The sequence below is a fragment of the Meriones unguiculatus genome, chromosome 9 (assembly GCF_030254825.1).
Source record: "Meriones unguiculatus strain TT.TT164.6M chromosome 9, Bangor_MerUng_6.1, whole genome shotgun sequence".
In the NCBI taxonomy this organism is placed as follows: domain Eukaryota; kingdom Metazoa; phylum Chordata; class Mammalia; order Rodentia; family Muridae; genus Meriones; species Meriones unguiculatus.
Genome location: NC_083357.1, coordinates 320,593 through 345,254, shown reverse-complemented (window position 1 = coordinate 345,254; position 24,662 = coordinate 320,593). Strand labels below are relative to the sequence as shown.

Below are 24,662 nucleotides of genomic sequence, written 5' to 3'. Positions count from 1 at the left end.
AAAGGGAAACACAATTCTGGATGATGTAGTTCATTCTAGGATGTAGAGACAGGAGGCATGCCATGTGTCATTTGAAAATAAGGTAAAAAAAGAAAAAAGAAAATAACGTCCATATGATCTGGCTGAGAGATTAGTGTCATGAAGTCTGCAAAGAAGGAAGACTAGAAAGAGGAAAGCAAAGTCTGAACCTTAAGAAAACATTCTTAGGGCTCTTGAGAAAGCAAATGTGAAACTGAGGAGGAAGTGCTCGGTAAACACGTCCTGAAACAGCCACTACTGCACATTGTTCAGGAGAACAAGAAACCACACAAATGAGCCCAGTGATTTTACAAGGAGAAACTAAAAGCAAGACGATACACTGCCTAAATGCAGCAGAGGTTCTTGTGGGAAAGTGATTTTAAAGTCACTTTTAAATATTTATAAAGATATAAAGATATATCTATATATATCTGAATGTAGTTGTCAGTCTGGGAACACAAAATTATCTAAGTTCTTCAGAATACATATGTATATATGCATTTAATACACACATATATATCTCCACCCCAATATCCATATATCTACAAACTCACACTCAGTGCCCCATACAAATGGTGATAAAACATTCATTATTCAATGACGTTGTCAGTTATCATCAACATTAGAAACTTTTAAGGCTCTTTATTGGTGAATTTACATTTACTTATTTTTTTTTAAACAAGAAAAAGAAACAAGGAATGAGTGTTTCAAGTATTATATGGAAAAAGTAATGAGTGTTTCAAGTATCATATGGACTTCAAAATACAGAGTGAAGTAACATGTCTAAAGCATCACACAAATAAATAAAATTTTATCTCCATGGCATAGCACACTACTAACCCAAGTGTATTACACATTATGTGGAAGTATGTTTAATGGCAATACTACTGCTCTCACTGGACAAAAACTTAAGTTTTTTCTATAGGGCTATATATATATACATATATGTGTGTTTATATATATCTACATATATATACGTACACACACATATACACATATATATATATATATAACATCCTTGATTTTTACTACCTAAAAAAGCTTCATATTTACTCACTTTCTGATTATGTGCTTGTGCCTTCAGCACTTTCACAGTTTTCTGTTCTTCAATGAGGAAGCATGTTTGATTCTGTGTCAGACATACAGCACACATGGAGCCAGCAGATGCTCTGCTGAGGTGTTTGCTTTAGACTTTAGGTCTTAACAGTACAAACCCCTCCAGGTCTGCCTGGGCACACATCATGTGGATTTTGGTGCTTTCTCAATCTTGGTATAAACATAAACAATCCTATCCAGGGTTCAAGACAGCCTAGTTTTGTTAGAGGTGGTATTGTAGAAAAGCCTGTGACCAAATGTCAAATGAGGCTGGACCATCCTGACTGCTTCTGAGTCCCAGAAAGACTGTAAAGTATTTTTTGATTCATTCACATTTGTTCTGGTTCATTTCATTTGACTAGTCTCTTACTACAAACACAGAGAAAAATAATTGTTTAGCAAGAGCTGAAATTTGGACTGAAGAGATGGCTTAGCTGTTGAAGGCTAAGGCTCACAACCAAAATCTGAACATCTTTTAATTGTCATGACTATTTTTCATGCTAAAAATGTGACTGCCCTTTCAGAGCACTTTTAAAAAAAGAAGCAACAAAAATGTTCTATTAAAAGATGATCCTTAAGATTAGGATTTGAAACTAGATTTTCAGGCATATTTAAGAACTATACTTACCTTTGATTCGAGGTAGACATTTGCTGATGACATTTTTGTAATTTTGCATATGTAATTAACTAAAGAGATGGCACAGAGAATAAACAAGCTATCATTAATTAGTGCTCGAATAAACACAGTCCATTTCAACTGATTTTCTGGGATATCTCCATGGACTAGCATTGCACAGGCCAAGTTCACTGCTAAGAATAGAAGGCTTGCCAGTACGAAGCCCAAATGCAGTAGAATTCTGAAAGAAAAAAAAAAGTTTATTTGATGTTTATAAAACTACTGAGTAAGTAGTATTATTTCAGGTACAGTAATTCCGCTTAACCACAAACTTGATATTCTTCCAGAGTTACTGGCCTACCTGGTATTATGAACTTAGTATATGAACTACTTCAAAATGTCACAGATTGTAAATCATTATTTTATAAATAATCTCATGTATAAAAATAAATACTGATCTATAGAGTTGAAAAACTATTGAATCATTTTATCACCATTTTGGGAAATCATGAATCTTTCATTTTTATAACTACTGAGAGCATTTGTGTTGGCCTTCCAATTTCTACAGCAAACGTTTTAAACTTGACCAAAACAGAACATAGGAACAGAACGTGTAGTTCGCAAGAACTCATCATAAAAACTCTTGTAAGGTGTAGCTATCTGCACCAAGCAGCAGTTAACAGCTCTCTTGGGAAAATAATCCCAGGTCAAATATATTTGAACCAAGTTAAGTATGTGTGGTCCAGCAGTTTACTTTGCATTCTAGCATCTTCTATTTTGGATTGCATTCAACAATAAGCATCATAAACCATCTGCCCTAAGAAATAATTTATAGGAGATAAATAGAAGGTAATCTGTAATTAGTAATAAGAAAACTTTGAGTATACAAGTGATGCCAAAAAAATTAGTTGGAAAGGTTACATTAAAAAAACTTTTTGGTGGGGATACAAAGTGAATAAATTGTAATAAATAAATAAACAAATAAATTTAAAAATAAAAAAGGAAAAAAAAAAGAGTTAAAAAATGCAGAAATACAAAAACTTCAGGCAAACAGATTTCCTAGGCAAAGCAACACAGAAAGCATCAACAAACAGGGCCAGTGCTGAAAGCTGCTTCTCTGACCCCAGGATATCCATCCCGTCATGAACATAGAACAAAAATGCTCACTTTGTTTAATAAAAAAAAAAATGGGTTGCTTTGAAACCTATCACATTTCTTTGTAAAAGTTTAACTATAATTCAAACTCAAAGAAAAAATAAATTTGATGGTATTTCATGAATTAAAAACATTTTTGGGATAAATTATAAAAAAATAAAGCTAAATTAAAAGAAAAAAAACCATTTTTGCTGCACACAGTGGCACACACCTGTAATCCCAGCACTCAGAGAGGCAGATGTAGTAGTATATCTGTGAGTTCAAGGCCAACCTGGTCTACATAATTGAGTCCAGAACAGCTAAGGCTGTACAGAGAAACCCTGTCTCAAAAAGACAAACAAACAAACCAAACCAAACCAAACCAAAAATCCCCAAACCAAACCACAAAACCCACAAAAAACAAAAAATGTTTTTTGATAAAGTCTTGCTAAGCAGTCCAAATTATCTTTCTCCTACTGTATCTCCTGTTAGGATTACAGCATGTGCTACCACACTTGGTAAAATGGTAAACCAAATATTAAAAGAATAGTCTTAAAACTTTAAATAAAAATGACCTTAAAATTAGATTATGTAGTGAATGAGAAACATGTAGTTTAAGAAACAAAGCATGAGAAAGTTGAGTTGGTAGGGCAACTGAGCCTTAAACTCAAGTTTCTTGACTCATTTACTCTTTACTTTGTTGATAGTAATCAGTACAGAAACATTGCTTAGCTCAGGAAACTGCTATACACTAGCTTTTGCATATGTAGACTCGTAGAGTGGCAGGTGAAAAAAAGGAGAAGTCAGGGGGAAAGGGGTAAGGAGCAAAAAAGGGAGAAAGGGAGGGAGGGAATGAGCATGAGCATCATGGCTATCACAGCAGAAGGGATTTTCTCTAATGACTTAATTTTCTCTAAGACTGCAAAGACAGTCTCAGCAATTCATTCTTTACACCTTTCTCAAATGACTGTAAAAAATATTTACTTAGGGGCCCTGGAGAGGCGGTTTAGCAGCTAAGAGCACTGACTGTTCTGCCAGAGGATCTTGGTTCGATTTATAGTACCCCCATGACAGCTCACTACTGTCTATAACTCATACATGTGGTACACAGATGTACATGGAGACAAAAAAAAAAAAAAAAAAAAAAAAAAAAACCAACCCAATATACATAAAGTAAATAAGTAAACTAGGATAATTATTTATCTGTTTTAGATAGAAAATTTGATACTCATGAAACTTACTTGTGTTTGTCAAGTTCAGTGGCACATCTGACTCTACATATAACCTATAAAGAGAGTATAATGAGTTTTGAAAACATGTGTAACAGAATTTTTTCAATTTATTTTGACATTATGCTTCAAATGATACAACTATACAGTTCAATGCTTTCAGTTGAATTACTGTGAAACAAAAATAGGTACCCAAATACTTAAATTTCTACCTTAAATATCCAACAGAATTATCTTGGTTTAAACATGTATTGAACTTTTCCTATGAAGTACATACTGTGCTGGATGGCTTGCTAGCTATCCTAAACAGTTCTTTACATTAATTAGTTTAATTTTATGTGCTTGAGTGTTTTGCCTGCATGTCTGTCTGTGTCATGTGTGTGTCTGGCAACTTTAGAGGCCAGAGGACATCAGATTTATCAGCTGGAGTCACAGACAGTTGGGGGATGTGGATGCTAAGGACTGAACACAGGTCCGCTGGAAGAGCAGACAGTGCTCTTAACCACTGAGCCACCTCTCCAACCCCTACCCTAAAGTATCTATTAGTCATGTTTTGTTTTAAAATAGAGCTTGTTACTTGATATCAATATGACTATATTTTCTAAAGATCAATTCCTTACTGGTGAACCTGACCTATATTCTTTAGATAATGGGAAGGGATTGAATGTTTTTATACAGATATTCCAAAGCATGGGGTTTTACTCATCTGGCATTAACGTACAGGAATACACAGAGGAAATACAGAACAGAGTGAAAGACTAGTTACAAGATTGTTAAAATGTGGTATAAACTTTGATGGTTTGGAAAGAAAAACAAAATTTAAGTACTCGGGAGCTTACTGACTTCACTCAAATATTTCTTGAGCACTTACTACTATCCATGGTTTTTTTATATGGTGGCATGTGTCCATAATCCCAGTAAATGGGAAGCATGGGTAAAAGCAGAATCATGCAGGGATTCAGGCTAACCTGTGTTACATAGTTAGACTCTGTCTCAAAACAAAGACAAAAGAAAACAAAACAATGGGAAAAAACAGATATCTCATGCTCTGTGTAAGATGTCACTGATTAATAAACATAATATAATAAATATATTTATACTCTGAAGAAACTCATTGCATAAAAGCAAAAGATAAACTATTTTGACATATTGTGGTACAAAGACAATGGTGCTACTGTAAAATTTTGAAAGAGAGTGAGTTCAGGAAAGAGTAAGAAATAAAGGAGATTATAGAGTGAGTCAGGGCTTCTCAAAGGAAGCAAGCTATGAAAGGTAAATGGGTGCTAAGCTTAGGCCTAGCCATATTTACTACATGTGGCTAACATCCCACTATGTGCCAGAAGTTCAGTGTATGGCATAGTCTCAAATATTATTCCATTAGTGTTTAAATTGTACTCCTTACATCATTCTCAGATTTAGCCATTTTCTGTCTTCATTACAATGGATCATTTCAAGAGCTTTTAATTGATTTCTCTATGTCCACTATAACTCCGTCTACTTCTTTAGAAGATAACTCTTCCCTTTTTATCATCTTTCTTTTTCTGTGTTCAAGTGATTTAAATTTGAAATTATGACATAAAACTACAATGTCACCATTTAAAAATATTTGCTCCAGTGGTATTCTGTATACTTAAACTATTATGCAACATTCACCACCAGCCTCTACAACCTTCCCGTTTTTCAAATCCGCTAAAAAATTCCCCACTCTCCCATCTTCTAACCTCTGACAACCATTTTATTTCCATTATCTATAAATTTAACTACCACTTATATAACTTATATATTGGACTCATCCAACAATAATCGTCTGTGACTTAGTTTCCTTAGCACAAATGCTTTTAAGATTTATCTGTGACAGAATTTCTTTCCCCAAACTATTAATATATGTGTATTAATATATAACTTTAATACACAATTAATACTTAAGTAATAAATAAAATACATAAACTTGATTTATGCATTCACTCATCACTAACATGAATGTAGCCTCTATATCATTTTTTTTGGAGAATAATGTTGCTTTGAATATCTATGCTCTGTATAAAATTTTAAAACATCATTTGGTAGTGATGTCTTAAATACTTCATTATACATTTCCTTTTAAAAGTAAATTCACATGTATCTACAACATAATTACAGATATTATCTAGTTTAAAGATTTATTCTAGGGTCTTCATGTGTGTGCGTGCAGTGTCAGGGCATAAGATCCCCTAGAACTAGAGTCACCGATGGTTGTGAGGCACCCTGTGGTCCTGGGTCCTCTGCAAGAGCAGCAAGTGCTATTATCTGGTGATTTGCTACCTCTAGCTTCATTAATATAAAATTTAATGTTGTAACAACTGTATTTTAAAAGTTATGTTCAGCTTCTAATTGTGTCTGTGTGTTTTGTTTTTATGTATGTATCTGAGCCGTGTGCCTGTAGAGGTCAGGAGTGGGCACTGAAATGCTTGGAACTGGAGTTTTGGATGCTTGTGGTGCTTGGCACTGTCCCCAGGTCATCAACAGAGCAACAAGTGCTCTTAACCACCAAACCATCTCTTTAGCCAAGTTTTTTTTTTTTTTTTAAAGATAGTGTGTCACTATTTATCCTTGACTGGCCAGAAGTCTCTATATAAACTAATCTCACAGAAATCCTCCTGCCTCTGCCTTCTGAGTGCTAGAATTAAAGGTATATAACATTATTAGGCAATGTTCTGGCCTTATTAATATTTTTCAATTGTCCCTTTTGGGTGAAAAAAAATAAGAATTATACATTAAATACATATTTCCTGCTTAGTCTCTTTCACTTTTTAAAATTTATCTTGTGTAAGTGTGGGTATGGGGTTCCATGGTACACATGTACATCTCAGAGGATAACCTACTGAAGTCTGTTTTCTCCTTCCACCATGGGGATTCTCATGATGCAATTTATGTTATGAGGCTTGGTGACATGGTTCTTTATCTCCTAGCTACCTGGCTAGTGTAGGGCCCTTTAATCTATTTTAGCTTTGTCTATGACAATTCTACTCAAAATTTTTGGGTTCTGGTGCCTTACTTATTCAGCATATCCAGTTATTGAATGCTTCTCCACCTTGCATTTATCTGCTGTTTACTTATGACTAGACTGATGCTTTTCAGCTGGAATGATATAGAAGTGACGATGAAGTCTTCTTTTCATCAGTGACTGACTCATGCTGGTGTTTTGTTCAATTCCTATGTTGCTAACTCTGACTAGCTAGTTGAGGTAGAATCTGTAAGGATTTCCCACTGTTGCTAACTTTTTTTCTACAGAGTAACTAGTAAGTATTGTATGAAGATGTATTTTAATAAACTTTCTGATTATCTTATTCTTCAAAAGTTTACTCACTGGTTTTAGTACATACAAATGATTCTTGTCTTAATGAATTACAGTAGAGCACTGTCCTTGTAAATCTCCTTATAACACTCCAGGAAAAAGTGTACACACTTTCCTACATAAAAGTGCTTGTATCCCACCTTACCTTCTTTTAATTTCCTGCCTTCCATCTTATGAGCCATCATTCTGAAATATTTACAACTTTGTAATAAAAGGGCTCAATTTGGTATATATTCATACCTTAAACATATTTGTACCTTATCTGGAATGTGCTTTCATGATCATGTAACAAATTTCAACTCATTCTCAAGGACTACCAACAGACCACACTTTATATTGTCTGGTTAAGTGCCTCAGGGAAAGAGAAATTGCTTCACATCATTATATCACTAATAACACTCCATGGAATTAATTTTCATATTTACTTGCTTTTTTGAGAAAAGCCATAATTTAGTTTTATTGCCTCAGTTTCTAGCATAATGCCTGGTTCATAGCAGGTGTTCAGAAAACATCTTTTTTTTTTAAATGATCAATGTATTCGGGTCAAAGCAAGTACTTTGGTGTTATGGTGTAATATAGGGGAGTGTGTACAGATGGAAGAAACTGAAGCTGTCATCTAATCAGAGTACTTATATAAAATGCTAGAGGAGTGGGTTTTTTACATGTTACAAATTGTAACGATTGTATTTGGGCAATTCTCCCATGACCATAGAAAGTAAGAGTGAAATGAGGTAATAACTTAATTTTTTTTTTCCAAGACAAGGTTTTTCTACATAGCCCTGGCTGTCCCGGAACTCACTTTGTAGACCAGGCTGGCCTCTACTTACAGAGATCTTCCTGCCTCTGCTTCCTGTGTGCTGGGATTAAAGGGATGCACCACCATTGCTCTGCTTGTTATTAGGTTTTGAATATAAAGAACTATTAGAATAAAGGACTAACAAAAGATATAAATCATATCATGAGCTTCACTTTCATTTTTAAAATTTACTACATCCAGATAGATACAAAGATGGTGAGTTTTAAGAATTTATGAAAGAAAGCACAGACACCTGCAGAGGTGACAACTAAGACTCTAGTAGCAGATATTTGAAGAACAAAGGTGGGAAGTGATCTGTGGTATCTTTGTGTTTAACAGGATTTAAAAAGCATAAGAATGATGAACAAGGGAACTAGACAAGGAAGAAAAAAAGAATTAGAGCAATCATGGAAAACAGCAGGATGGTTTAGAATGAAAGGGATGTATAGCATTTGTACAATTTCATGAAAAGTAAAAAATAATTAAGAAAGTAGCATTTGGTTAGGTGACTGGTATGCCACTAATACCTTGCAAGTAAGAGTTTTCAGGATAACTACAGAGCAGTTCAAGTAGTTATACAAAGTACAACCACGTAAGTAATGAGTAGAGATAAGCTTCCACTGTCTTGTTGCACGTGCATATAATTTTGGCCTGTCACAGTGTAGCCCCATGGAGTAAAGAACAGAGACCTGATATAAAGCTTGGGTAGTTATTTTTAAAAGCCTGCAGTAAGAAATGGCCCTTTTCTCTGATCCATGAGTCTAATGTTTCTTTTGGCATAATATACAAAACAGTGATAGGTCCTCTGTTACATTTCAAAACAAGCCTTCATGTTTTTGATTTAAAATATTTTTTTGTAGAAATGAACTAAATAGAAAGGGTGAGGCAGGAGGAGGAAAAAGGAAAGGAAGATTAACTACTCAAGAAGACTGTACCAGTCAATTAGGCTGAAGAAAGAAATACAATTTTGATTCAAGAAGGAAAAAAAACTTTTATATGGAACTTAAAAATAAGTTATAAACCATCTTGTCAATAGAAACATTTGGGGCCTGAAGAGATGGCTCGGTGGTTAAAGTTACCTGCCATGGGACCTGGAGAGTGCAAGGGAAGAACAGATACCTGCAGGCTGTCCTCTCATTTCCATATATGTGTTGCAACATGCTCACCACATACATACATATATATATATATATCCACAAACAAATAAGCAGATGTAATAAAAAATGAAAAATTGACACTACAGATTGAGATATTTTAATGTCTCAAAAATTTGGCAAATGGATTCTATTTTATTTTTCTATAAAAGTCTATATTGTTCAATATAAAAGTATATTTCAGATGAATATTGGACCTAAGTACCTGGAACATGGTGGACATGAACAGAAATGTTAAGAAGAATACATTAAGATGAAGAGATGCAGTTGACAGCAGGTATAGTGCAAGATCTGTTGATTTTCAAACTGAAATAATCTAATAGGGAAAAATGAGTTCCCTTATAGAATGCTCAAGTTTAAGTAGGCTGTGTTTTTCATGTATTGATTTAGAACTGTAAGCTGTGGAAACTATTGTAGAGCAAGAGCTTCTGATGACACTACATTAGTTTGGCAGAGCAAAATGTCAAGAGATGAACAATAAAATGGAACAAAAAAGAAGAGGTAAAATGAACACAGGGAAGAGAGTGGAAAGCAGATAAATAAATTGAAGAAATCTAGGAGAAAAAGAGAGAAAACATTGGTCAGAAAGAAAAGCTTCATTTTAAAGACTTGTTTCAAGGGAAGTCTATCTTAACTAGAAATGAAAACATTCTGGGAAACACTGAATTGGTGCTTTTGGTGGGTAACAACATGGGCTTTGAAAATGGTTCTCTACAAAAGGAGACAAGGCAAGACAAAATTGCTGATTCACCCAAGGAGGTACATATTATTATTATACCCAGTGATGATCTAATCAAATGGCATAGTTTTCAGAAAGGAGATGATGGCATAACATCAGTGAAGAGTATTTGGAGACATGAGACAGACTTACTGTCTTCCTTCCACAAAAGCCATGAAATACCATCTGGGAATAGCCACATTTCAGAAAGGGCTATTAAAAAGATCTTATCAAGTGGAGAATGGGGGGTTTAGAAGGATAATTCACATTACAGGTCATGGAATAATGGGAATAAGAGGGATTTGAGTTAGATAAAACAGAAAAGGTCAGTAACAAGCTTGGCTTGCAGAATATATTTCAATGTATTATTTAACCAGGTGCTTAAATACTTTATTATTGGAATATTTTAATTTTTAAATTAAATTTTTTATTTTTTATATTAATTAGTTTATTTAATTTGTATCCCAGCTGTAGCCCCCTCCCTCATTCTTTCCCAATCCCACCCTTCCTATCTCTTCTCCCATGCCCCTCTCCAAGTCCACTGATAGGGGAGGTCCTCCTCCCCTTCCATCTGATCCTAGCCTATCAGGTCTCATCAGACTGGCTGCATTGTCTTCCACTGTGGCCTGGTAAGGCTGTATCCCCTCAGGGGACGGTGATCAAAGAGCCAGCCACTGAGTTCATGTCAGAGACAGTCCCTATTCCCCTAACTAGGGAACCCACTTGGATACTGGGCTGCCGCGCACTACATCTGTGCAGGTGATCTAGGTTATTATTGGAGTATTAAAAACAGTAGTATCAATAGATTCTAAATATTTTCCAACTATATCTAACAAGATCTAATCCTGAATGAAAAATATAGTTATCAAAAAATAAGCTTAACAAGTATATACAATTTGTTAAGATGGTTAAGTAACTCATAAAACATGCTTTATGAAGATTATTTGAAGCTTAGAATGTCAATAATATGTCAATTCAGTCCAACAGAAGGAATGGTAACAAAGTGGAAGGGCAGGTATAAAAGGGTATGCTCAAAATACATATAACTTTGGTAAAAATATAAAAGTGATGTTGATGTAGGGCTTGGTGATTAATGAAGATTTAAATAATGCTTTTATGTACTTAATTTTTACCTTATAATATTCAAATCATAAATAAACAATCTGAATTTTTTTTCATCTTAATATGTAGATATATGAACTTTAGTTTCTCAAAGGGCAGGTTAAGTGTAGCAAATATACTTTATGTATAAATATTATCCTATTTAAGTCTACTATTGTTAAGTGCCCAAAATTTGAAGATGGTGTTATGGTCTGAATATTTACAGTTCCCGAAGTTTATGTTAAAATATGAATCCTCATCAGGAGGTGGTGGTGCACTTTAATCTGCGTACCTAGGAGGCAGAGGCAGGCAGATCTCTGAGTGCAAAGCCAGCCTGTTCTACATAGTGAGTTCCAGGACAGCCAGAGCTACATAGAGAAACTCTGTCTCAAAAAACCAAAAAACCAACCAACCAAAAAATCCCAAAAAACAAAAACCAAAAAAATAAAACAACAACAAAACCCCTAACTCTCAATGTAAAGGTATTAGAAGGCCACTTGGCCATGCTTAGATCACACTGATGGAGTCCTCATAAACGAGGACTTAGTATTCTTATAAGAGATTTCACAGATAGTCCTATAATCTTCAATCACATGAGATTACAGTGGGAAGCTACTATGTTACAAAGGGGCCTCACTAAACAATATATCTGCCAGAACCATGGACTTTTTAATCTATAGAATGCTGAAATAATTTGTTTTTCATAAGCTTGTTTCTACTAGTTCATGGTATCATTTCCTCATACTAAACGACCTAATATTTGCCCTGGAGGTATTTATATACTCCATAACATGTAGGACACATTGCTTTTGAAGGTGGTAAGTGCTGAAATACTTATAGAACAAGCACTTTTCTGGAGAATTTTTCTCACTTTTGTTGAATTGGAATAAAAACTTCACAGGAGAACTTGTCTGTATAAAATTTAGGTTCATGCTAAAATGAATCATGATAAATATAATCTCTTCTCCATGGTGAATGGCTAGGAATACATATCTAACTATGCAGACTATTCTCACAGAAGCAGTTATCTACAGTTTCCATCTCAATTGCTCAAATCCTATGGGGAATGGTGCATTATTTCCAAATTTACCAATGCTGTTGACTACACATGGATTATGAGGTTTCAGATACTTCAGCTATAAGCTGAATACTTCCTCATAAATATCAAACATACATATCATTTTTAGAAAGCTTCTGTCTTCTAAGTATTTTCTTTATATCCTCATGTTCTTGTTTATAGGACATAATATCTTCTTGCATCTGTTAGGAATCTGTAGGGTCTAGATTTTATAGACACGTGGCTTTTCCCCGACTGAACTTACCTGACCGAACTTACTATGTATCTTTTCACTATAATCAACTATAACCAAGAACAAAACTGTGAGTCTTTCTAACAAAACATCAAGCCTAATGGTGGTCTTGGAGATCTCATCACAATATATGACTACCAAGCTACATTACTCCCAACCCAGGAGCAAGAAGGTTAAGAAGCCTGCTGATTCCATACTATGATAGAAAAAGCATTAGTGTAGCCAAAAGACCTAACTTCTAATTCTTCCCATTTAAATGTAAACTAGTGTTTGGCATAGCATGACCTATAGTGTATTGGAAGATAGGTGTTTATGGTATATCTGTGTCCAATGGTACTTCCTTTACATCTGGTCAGACTTGAGATGAAATGCATGAATTTCTCAGGCTTCGTTTGAACTAACACTGATGAGTATTAAATGTAACTAAGGCTTTGTATTATTTGTTTTGTCAACTTGGTAATATCTAGAATAAAAGAGTTCAAGAAAAAAATGAACTCATGGAAATTAAGTATACTGGAAGAAATGTCAAAGTAAAGGGAAGGGCTGGAAGTGGACAAATGAACCATCTAGATTAGGTTGGTCTATGAGAGGATTTTTCTTAATTGGGTTGATGAAGATGGGAAGACCCACTCTGAAGAAGGTTATTTTCCTTTAATACAGTGGTTCTCAACCTGTGGATCTCTACCCCTGAGGGTAGTTTGCATATCAGATATCTTGCAAATCAGATATTTGCATTACCATTCATAACAGTTATTCATAACAGTAGCAAAACTGCAGTTATGAAGTAGCAACGAATTAATTTTATGGTTGGGGGTCACTGTAGCACGAGGAATTTGTATTAAAGGGTCACAGCATTAGTAAGGTTGAGAACCACTGCTTTGATCACTCAGAATTTACTGAAGAGAATGAGCTGAGCACTAAAAGCATGCATACACTCATTACTCTCTTCCTGATTTTGGATATAACCAACTCTCCCAAACTCCCATTGCTGTGACTTCTCTTTCGTGATGTTCTATAGCCCGGAACTGGGAAAATAAACCATTCCTCAACTAGGTTGCCTTTGTCAGAGTTATTTTTATCACAGCAATAGGAAACAAAACAGTTTGTTACATGAAAATTATAAAGACTTTATTTGGTTGTTTTATTACCTTAGTAAGGACAATACAGGAACAGAAGAGGAGGAGAAAGTAAAATTCAGCAGTTACATGTGTTGGGAATGACCCACACAAATGTTTTGCTTGCCCTTTCTAGTAGCAGCAGAAATAGTATTCACAAGAATACTTCCTATTTAATTTTGAGACAGTGTCATATATTCCAAGCTTTCTTGGAATTCACGATTTATCTTGATGTATCCACTTCCCAAGTACTGGGATTACCAGATTTCCTATTTTAAGAAATATATATTTCTGGGCTGGGGACATAATTTGATGACCTGAATTCTATCCCTGGAGCTAACAAAGTGTTAGGAGAGAACTGACTACTGAAAGTTGTTCTCTGGCCTCCACATGTTCTGTAGCATGCTCACACATGTATGCATTTGAGTATACACAATAAAATGTTAAAAAAAAAACCCTCCTCCTTTCTCTTGAAAAGTTACAATATTTTCTCATATTGTCTTACCATGGGAAATGTTAATGTGGATGTCATCTTAGGACCTGAAGTCTCTGATTCATAGTCACCACTATCTCTCAGAGGATAGCACCCAAGGCCTTTTTTAGCATCTGAGTTTAGGATCTTTGTTTTAAACCAAATTCAATAAGCGGGAAGAAAAAAAAAAAAAAAAAAAAAAAAGAGGGACGGGAAGGTGTCTGAATTTTTTGTTTTTGTTTTTCTGTAACATCACATGGGAGATCTATTTGAATAGTTGTGCTCAGGCTTCTTTGAAGATGTCCAGGAAATGAGAGGAATAACTAAGAAAAGGAAGAACATTCCAAGCATAAAAAAACCATGGGAAAGCTCTATGAAAGGAAATTAGCAAGTATAGAGGACCAAAAGAAAGAAAATATAGTAGTGTGGCTGGAGTGATGAGGAACAATGAATAATCTGTAAGATGAGATGCCTTGTAGTATGTACAAATTTGTCTTTATCCTAAAGAGTAGCTAGAGCCAATAAAAGAATCCAGGGGGAAAACTTCTAAAATTAGATAGATTCCTGTTGGAGAAGGATAACACTAGCAACAGTGCAGAGACTGAACATGTGTGTGGCTGTAGGTGTGTCAGAGAATACAGATAAAGTAGTTGGTGGCTAAATACTATGGACTATTCAGCAGGTTGTAGTAGCTTGAACCTGGTATTATGTTGGGGATGGACTTAAGATGTTAGGATTTGGTGATGGAGTGAATGTAAGTATGCATGAGAAGGTAGTATAAAGTATTACTTGTAGTTTCTCAGTTACATAAAAGAAATTGGAGAATAGCATAAGCCACTTCCATGGGGAATAAAAGTAGAGAACTGGGTTTTGGTGGAGACAGATATAGGGTGAGGAAAGAGTAGCAAAGGCATGCTGAATCTGGGAACTTTAGGTACGTAGGGGGAATATATAAAATAACTCTAAGGTCTAGAAAAGTTGGGGTTCAGGGATGTAGTTTTGGTGAATTAGAGATAGGTATAAATTGTGTTACATGGTATACACTCACTTATAAGTAGATATTAGATATAGAATATAGGATAAACATACTAAAATCTGTACACCTAAAGAAGCTAAGCAAGGAGGACAATCCTCATTCAGAAAGGCAAAGGTGATGGACATCGGGAGAGGGAGAAAACAGGGAACAGGACAGAATCCTACCATAGAGGGCCTCTGAAAGACTACCAGCAAGTTACCGAAGGAGATGCTAAAACTCATAGGCAAACTTTGGGCAGAGTGCAGGAAACCTTAGGAAAGAAGGGGGAGATAGGAAGACCTGGAGGGGACAGGAGCTCCACAAGGAGAACAACAGATCAAAAAATTCTGGGCACAGGTGTCTTTCCTGAGACTGATACTCCAACCAAGGACCATGCATGGAGATAACCTAGAACCCCTGCACAGATGTAGCCCATGCAGCTCAGTGTCCAAGTAGGTGGCCTAGTAATGGGAACAGGGGCTGTCTCTGACATGAACTGATTGGCCTGCTCTTTGACCACCTTCCCCTGATGGGGGAGCAGCCTTACCAGGCCACAGAAGAAAACAATGCAGGCTAAGGTCAGAGGAAAGGGGAGGGTCATGGAAGGAGATAAGGGAGGGAGCGTGGGATTAGCAGGGGATGAGGGGGTGCTACAGCTGGGATACAAAGTGAATAAACTGTAATTTATAAAAAATAAAAATAAAATTTAAAAAGTGAAAAAAGCTGTTTGTGCATATGTGACATTATGCCATGAATGTAGATGTTATCACTTGGAAAAGATCGGACCAAGTCTTTAGAAATGTCAACCTTTGGTATTAAAGGAGAAAGGCAGAGTTGTTTCCTACTGGTTAATTTGAATTAGTATTAAAACTATCTAATGAACTTGCTGACATGAGAGTCACTGTGGGTCACAGGCAACAGATATTTTGTAAAATTATGGAGCAAAAGCAAATTAGAATGGAGAGAGAAAATATTTATCTATGGTTACTTTTGTAGACTTTGATTTTGTTCTCTAGGGACTGAAGCAGGAGTACTGTGAATTTTAGGCCAACCTGGGCTAAAATAGCAAGTTCAGAGACAACCTGTACTAGGTGGAAATGTCGTTTCAAAAACAAAACAAAACAAATCAAATATATATGAAAACAAACAAAAAGTATCAAAATATGGAGATGCTTTTGTACTCGTCAAATCTCTTTTTAATGTTTTCTGTTTTATTACTTTTCTATATTCACCTCCTTCTGTTTCCAACCTTTGAATTTATCATGTTCTTTTTAAAGCTGGATGTTAATGTCAGGTGGAGGCACACACCTTTAATCCCAGGAGTTGGAAGGCAGAGGCAGGCAGAGCTCTGTGAGCTTGAGGCCAGCCTGGTCTACACAGTGAGCTCCTCCAGGACAGCCAGGGCTATGTAAAGAAACCTTGCCTTGAAAAGAACAAAACAAAACAAAAATAGGTGTTAAATTCAACTTGTTTTAAAATTTTCTAGACATACTTTTTCCCCCTCATGCTGGACATTGAATACATTGAATTCACACATATGTTAAGGTAAACACTGTTCTATAGAGTCACACTCTCTGCCCTTACAAATACTTTTGTGAGAGAATTCTAATATAATGCCTTTGGGATGAGGAAATACAGACTACAAAATTCCAGTTCTTCAAAATTTAGTAATAGCTAATTACCAACATTAATTATATGCCATGTACCATTGTAAATATTCACATTTAATCTAATCCTCATAATAATGCTATAAGCAGGTATCACACAGCTCTCAAGGTAGAAGGCACAGAGTAACTCAATAATTTACCTAATTAATTTTAGTAAGTGTGTAATTACATTTCCATTTACCACATTAGCTTTTATTCCTAGAGTAAGCAGAATCCTGTTTTTTGAAGGAGACATCAACTTAATTGAGGCAGTCTTCTATTTTTTAATTTTATATTATTATTATTTTTGAGACAGGGTTTCTCTGTGTAGCCCTGGCTATCCTGAAACTCACTCTGTAGAGCAGGCTGGCCTTGATTTCATAGAGATTTGCCTCCCTATGCCTCTCAAGTGCTGGGATTAAAGGCATGAGCTCCCACCACCTGGTGTTAACTTAGGCATTATTAATGCACCATATATCATATATATATATATATATATGCACCATATACCACATATCAGTGTATAGTATTCTGAGATTTGAAAAATATATACAAACTAAGACCATCTACAAACACAGAATGCTTCCATACCTGTTCAGCTGGCCTCTTTGTTGTTTGTTGTATGTGTTCTCTTCTCCAGACCCCAGGTGCCTAGTGAATTATTAGTTACTACAGATTACTTTGCATTTAAAAACATTTAGGCCAGGTGTGGTGGAGGATACCTGAAATCCCAGCATTCAGGGAGACAGAGGCAGGTGGATCTCTGTGAGTTCGAGGCCAGACTGTCTAGAAAACAAGGTCAGGACAGCCAAGGCTATACAGAGAAACCCTGTCTTGGAAAAAACAAACAAACAAACAAACAAAACTTAATATAAATTGAGTAAGTGAGGTCATTTGGAAGGGGGTCTGCTTCATTCATTTAGTCTACTGACTTTGAGAATTACTTTACATGGTTTGTGTTTTAAAGAAAGAAAACCTAATATAGTATTCCTTGGTGTACCATATATATTTACTTTTTTTGATGAGTATTTGGGTTAATTTCATGTTTGAGTCTTGTGAAAAAAGCCACATATAAGCTTTCATATGTAAGGTTTTCTATGGAATATGGTTTCACTTAGATAATTATTTAAGACAATAATAGCTAGATTGTATGACAGACTTACACTATAGTTTTTAAGTTGCTTTCCTAAGCCTTACACTTAAACCATCAGCATGCACGCATGCATACACCCCCCCCCCAAACACTTTAAAAATAACTTTTTATGTGCATTTGTATTTTGCCTGCATGCATGTCTGGGTGAGGGTGTTGTGCTGGCTGCACTAGAACAGTTATAGGTATAAGCTGCCTTATGGATGCTGAGAATCGAACCTGGGTTCTTCCTGAAAAGTAGCCAGAGCTCTAAAGTGCTGAGCCATCTCTCCAGCCGCCATGTATACTTCTAATTAACGTATATCTTTACCAGTCATTGGTGTGGTCAATGTTTTACATTTTAGATTTCTTAACAAATGTTCAGTGGCGGTTAATCATGATTGGAATTTTAATTCTTCTTATAACTAGTCACCCTGATCAAGTGTTTTTGGCCTGCACATACCTTTTTGCAAAGTGTCACTTGAGTTCTTTTGCCCGTTTTAAATTTTCTTATTTCAGAATTTTAAGAGTTTCTTATATATTCTAAATACATGTACTTTTGCCAGCTATATGTTTTGTAAATATTTCTTCACCACCACTCTGTGTTTTCCAAAAACCAAAAAGCTTTAATTTTAAAGTTTCACTTGTCACTTTTGATTCATGAATTTTGTTTTTTTAACCAAGAAATTTTGGCCTCTTCCAAGAAAAACAAAAATTTTCTTCTACAAATTTTAGCTTTTACATTTGAGTCCATGATATATATCAAGTAGATTTTAAAGTATGACATAAGAATCAAGGTCCATTTTTCTGTGTGTATATTTAACATAATTTTCTCTTACTAAATTTTGACATCTTTGTTAAACATTCTGTTGAATTAAGCATATGTGTCTAATTCAGAACTCTGTTCTACTGATATATCTTTACATCAATATTACATGGTCTTGATGACTAGCTTATAAAACACCTTAAAAAATCAGGTAGTATGATTCTCCAGCTTAATTCTTTTTTTAAAACTTTAAGGACTTAGAAGTCCTGTATTTCCCACAAACAATATCCAAAAGTATTTTATAACTTCTGCAGAGATTTTAATAGGGATTGTATTACATGTATAGGTCAAACAGAAATGACATCTTAAAAACAATGCATCCTGAGGGGTATACCTTTCTTTTATATAGATTTTTGTTTTTTAAGTAATAGGGATCTAACCAAGGGCTGTATATATGTTAGCCAAATACTCTATCATTGAACAACATATACTTGTTTTTTTTTTTTTAAATTTCTCTTAATGTTTCATAATGTTCATTATATTGGTCTTGCATATCTTTCACTGTGTTAGATTTATGCCTGAGTACTTTAATTTTTAATACTATTGTTTTGTAAGTGAAACTGGTTTTCAATTTGTTCCTATTTTTTTTGCAATATAAAAAATCTTATTCTGTAAGTTTGTTAAATTCACTTATACTAATAGTTTTTGAGGATTCATTAGGATATTTGACTTCAGCAATTATATTGTTTACAAATATGATTTTTTCCTAAATATTAAACTTAGTTTACCTTTCGCTTAATTGTAATTGCTAGGGTTTTTTTCAGCATAGTCTTTATTTTTTTCAAATTTTATGTACATTGGTGTTCTGCCTCCATGTATGTCTGTGTAAGGGTGTCAGATCGCCTGGAACTGGAATTACAGTTGTAAATAGCCATATGGGTACTGAGACTTGAACCTGGGTCCTTTGGAACAGCAGCCAGTGCTCTTAACCACTGAGCCATCTCTCCACCCTCATAGCTTTCTCTTTTTAAAAATTACAATTTATTCACTTTGAATCCCACCTGTAGCCCCTCCCTTGTCCCCTTCCAATCCCACCCTTCTTCCCTCTTCTCCTCCCATGTCCCTCCCCCAGTCCACTGACAGGGGAGGTCCTCCTCCCTCTTCCTCTGACTCTAGCCTATCAGGTCTCATCAGGAGTGGCTGCATTGTTGTCCTCTGTGGCCTGGCAAGGCTGCATCCCCCCAGGGGGAGGTGATCAGAGAGCTGGCCACTGAGTTCATGTCAGAGACAGTCCCTGTTCCTATTACTAGGAAACCCACCTGGACACTGAGCTGCCATGGGTTACATCTGTGCATGGGTTCTAGGTTATCTCCATACATGGTCCTTGGAGGGAGTATCAGTCTCAGAAAAGATTTTATCTTATAGGGCTGGAAAGATGGCTCACCAGTTAAATACTTGTTGCTCTTTCAGAGGACCCAGGTTTGGGACCCAGCAGTCACATCAGGTAGCTAACAACTGCTTGGAACTCAGTTTTTAGGGAAGCCAATAACCTCTACTGGTCTTCCTGGGCACCTGTACCCACATGATCTGCTTTGGTGATCATTAGGCTCTATTAGTAATGATGTTACTAAATGCTTTGAAAATATTAAATCCAAAAATGTAAGATACTCTGATCCTGTCTTCTGAGAAATATAACTATCCAAAAACAAAACAAAACAAAACCCAAAATAAATCTATAGGCCCAGTCAAAGAAAGAAAAAAACTGGATCAAGTTAGTGGGTAAAAGGTAGATGAATCCTAATGAGACTTGATAGGCTGGGGTCAGATGGGAGGGGAGGAGGGCTCCTCCTTTCTGAGGACAAGGAATGTGGGATGGGGAAGGAAGAGGGAAGAGATGAGGTAAGGGGTTACAATTGTGATGTAAAGTAAATAAATTATAAAAAATAAATTAAAAAAGAGGTAGTTGAGCAGGTTCAGACAAAAGCAGTTTACATTCGTTTATAGATAGAAGTTAAACACTGAACTAAACCATTTCCATAGTGACTTCTGATGTGAGATATTTATTTTGTCGATTTTTCAGTTACTATATCGTAAAGTAGCTTTGTTAGTAGTATTTTACTTTTTAATTAACTTTTTCTTTATTTAAACCAAGATAATTTATGCATTCATAATGTGTATAATCTTTAAAATATAAAGATCACAGATAACCCATACATCTTTAACTCAAATATTCATTAAAATAAGGTAATTGTACATACTACATACATATTTTCTAGAATTTAACTTTTATATAATTCAATATATTCATAGTAGCTCTAGTTCCTGTGAGACAAAAATATGGTAAAATAACTTGTCCTTAGGGTTTTCCATTTTAGGTGGTAAAAATACATTTGTGGGAAAGAATACAACAAACAAGGATACCTGGAAGTTGAGTTAATTTTGTTTAAAGTACCACTGATATTTAGAATAGTACATTTACTTGAAGAAGCAATAATAGCATTTATGAATGTAAGAGTTTAAAAGTTAAAATGTATTAGCATTAGAATTAAGTCAATGCATTTTATAATGATTAAGCAACTAGCTTTATATTACAAAAACTGTAAGGAAAAATGTCAATATGGGCCTCAAAGATGAACTCATTTTATTTTTGGCATGCATCATAGTGCTCCAAAGATAGTATACTAACTTTTATGTTGTCTCTTTATATGTCCTAATGAAGGATAAGATCATAAAATCATCTATTTAAAGACAAATCTTCACTAGGGAAAACACAAGAGTACAAAATTTTATCTGGTCAAGGTCATGTTATACTGATCCTGTCAGAAAAAGTTCAGTGTCTGTTTTTATGTTATTGTAGTTTTTTTTTTCTCCTTCCAAAAACCAGAAAGGAATACTTTTAGCAAAACTCCATTCAGGTATAAGCCAGAGGAGTGGTTTATGTAGTTCTTAATTTTTTAAAACAATGTGTTTCGAAAGACTCACCATAAAGTATGTTCCGACTAGTACTAGTTGTTTTCTGTTTACAATGATCTGTGGTTCTATTTTTAACTATGTATCTGGGAGGGAGATGTACATGTGAGTGTGGTCATCCTGGAACCCTGGAACTGAGTTACACAGTTGTGACCTACCATAGGTAGGGACGGGGGACTGAGTGGTCTTCTGCAAGATCAGCAAGTGCTCTTAACTGATGGGCCATATCTTCAGGCCTGATCCATGGTGCTTTATAATGAAAAGTTAGAATGTTTTTAATTCATCAGAAATGAACATAAAAAATGTTTTAAATTAAAAGTGAAAGGGGATTAGTATTTAATATGAGAAAGTAAAGACAATATTTTGGGATAAAAATCAAATAATAGTTTTATTTTTGTCAACAAACTTTCCCTACAACTTTGTTATAGTATGAAGAATTCAAAAGCTCTGTATGGTGGCACATGCCCATAGTTTTATCACTTGGGAAGTTAAGGCATGAGGCTTTTAAGTTTGATACCATCTTGGGCTATATGGCAAATTCCAGACCAGTCTGAGCTAATTAGCAAGCCCACCTAAAAACCAAACAAAAAACTGAAATAACTCCTCACAGAGAAAAACTTAGCAGTTCAGAATGACCACTACTTCCAGTTTCTTGGAACTATTATCTTAAAATTGTAATGTAGAGCTGGGCATGATGGTACACACCTGTAATTCCCAGCACTTGGAAGGCTGAAGTATTAGGATGGAGAGTTCAAGGCTAGCCTGGAGCACAGAGAGAGCCTGGCCCCTCTCCTCACCCCAACATACAAAAAACAAATTGATTCTTTTCTTACTGTTTCATTTTTTGAGGCAGGGTCCTGCAATGTGTAACTAGAGATCCTCCTGCCTCTGCCATCTAGGTGCAAGGATTACAAATGTGTGCTAACATACCCACCTCCTAAGTACTTTTGCTATATATACCATATTGTCTTAGAACCATGTAGATTAGGCTGGCCTCAAAGTCATGGCATTCTTCTTGCCTCAGCCTCCCAAGTGCTGGGATAATAGGTATATATCACTGCACCTGACTTCAAATACTCTTAAGTATAGATACCTACAAATGTTTTTTCTTTTTCTGGTCATGAACTGGGAAATGAATTCTGATTCAAAATTCATTCAAAAGTAAGTAGGTTTTCCAGAAACAAGATGAAATTTATTCAAGTATTATATTCCTAAAACTTGTTAGTTTTATTAAAAAGATATACAAACAACATATACCCTTCTGGAGACACTAAGAAACAAACAAAGAGCCTTAGTACAGTATTTTGAAAATTTATTTACTAGGGTAGGAAATTATTGTTTTGTTTTTTTTTTGGTTTTCATTTTTTTCAAAAGTGTATTTATTTAATAAGACTTTCTGACTTTAATGTTTCCTCACTTGGAATATCAGTGATAAAATGTGTGAAAATTCCATCCAGATCCTCTGTATTTCTTTGTTCTAGAAACACTTTTTAGAATGTTGTGCTTAAACATAGTTATTTTACCTATCGTGATAATGTTTTGGCCACTCTATTTGCCTTTGAGTGAGAGGTACTGGCTGGTAGAAGATACAAGGGAACCTTTAAGGAACCCAAGATATTTTACTCAGGCTGTTGGTAACTAGGATGTATATACAAATATAAAATCTAACCTGCCTAGTTGAATGTTAAGATTGTACACTTTATGGTTATGTGTTACATCTCAAATGAAAAGGGTGGTATTAGCGAGGTCCAATGAATCACATATAATTTAAGTCAGGACGTATGGGGGCGGGTGACCACACATGCCCCCGATGGTATCTGATGATCCTAGCAAATGGACTGTTAATCATTTCCAGGTAGATTAACTGTATTCTGAAGCTAACGTAAGTTTTCAATGATGAGAAGTTATTAATGTTTCACTAAAAGTATCGAGAAGAATTCAGTATCTATAAATAGTGTTATGATAGCTTAAGCAACCAGATGATCCTCAAATAAATGACATCATTATAATAGGTTTATTTCGTTTATAATTACACATGCTTTTAACTTTTGCTTCTTCAAGATTTTTTTTTTTTTTGTGGCATTGTATGGCCTTCCATAGGATAGAGAATACAAATAAGGTTCGGTTCTGCTCCTTAACAATTGCTTTTAGTATGGCATACAGCTGAAATTATAATTGTGTTTTTAAAATGATGCATTCTGTTTTCCCATTTACTAAGGGAGAAAAAAGTTGTTTTCTGTAGGAAATATAAAAAAATTATTCAAAAGTACCCCTTTAAAAAAACTTTTCTTTGGAACTGTGTTAATTCTCATCACCTCCAAAAGCCTTTGAGAGGATTAGCTGCATAGACCAATACTGTTCTATATTAGTCAGTATTAAGTGTATGATGTCACCTTTTTTCTCCCCTCCTAGCTTTTATTTTGAGGGAAAGAAAGACTTTTCAGGGGCAAATCCGAGAAGACTAAGGCGTAAATATCACTGATAGACATGACTGACAACCTTATCCCCAAATCTGTCGGAAAGGGGTCAAGTACCTAAGCGCTGCAGAACAATGCACTCCAACCAGCAATTCCCCGTAAAAGAGAAGGGTGTGATTAGACTCCCGCTATTAAGCAAGTTGTTGAAAAAACAGTTCCGTGGTTTGTTTCTGCAACAGGCACAGGTTAAGCTTGTATCTTCTCTCCTAATTAGCTCTCCCCCAAAGGGCTACGCTGACAGGGACCGCCTAAATCGCCAAAGCAAGCAGCAACTGGGACAAACATAAGGGCTTTATGGATGGAGGTCCTTCGACGGTCCCGCAGCATTGGTTATTGATCATTCACCCCGGCCGGGAGCGATCGATCAGAATTTGTGTAAGGTGGTGTATCGAGCCACAGTTAAGGAGATGCGGAGAAGGGGGGGTAGATATAAGCTTCTAATAAAAGAAACGCAGCAACAATAGCGGAGGAACAGCGCTGCCTGGTGACGTAATGGCTGGCAGCGCTCCAGCCTCAGAAGATCTACCTCAGCATCCAACCTCCCTCAACCCGGTCCAGCCCCGGCAG

At 35.5% G+C, this 24,662-nt stretch overlaps 1 protein-coding gene across 2 annotated transcripts in view; it reads right to left on the bottom strand.

The window, feature by feature from the left end:
* Positions 1 to 24,662, bottom strand: part of Gpr137c (G protein-coupled receptor 137C) — a 54,493-nt gene that overhangs the window by 28,866 nt on the left and 965 nt on the right. Inside the window, exons 2-4 of one of the 2 annotated variants that reach the window (XM_060390671.1) lie at positions 17,345 to 17,404; positions 4,105 to 4,148; positions 1,742 to 1,970 (exon numbers count right to left, since the gene is read on the bottom strand). In XM_060390671.1, coding sequence (XP_060246654.1) covers positions 1,742 to 1,970; positions 4,105 to 4,148; positions 17,345 to 17,404 — 333 coding nt within the window. The remainder of the gene's footprint in view (positions 1 to 1,741; positions 1,971 to 4,104; positions 4,149 to 17,344; positions 17,405 to 24,662) is intronic. The other variant, XM_021643339.2, reaches the window with a different exon arrangement.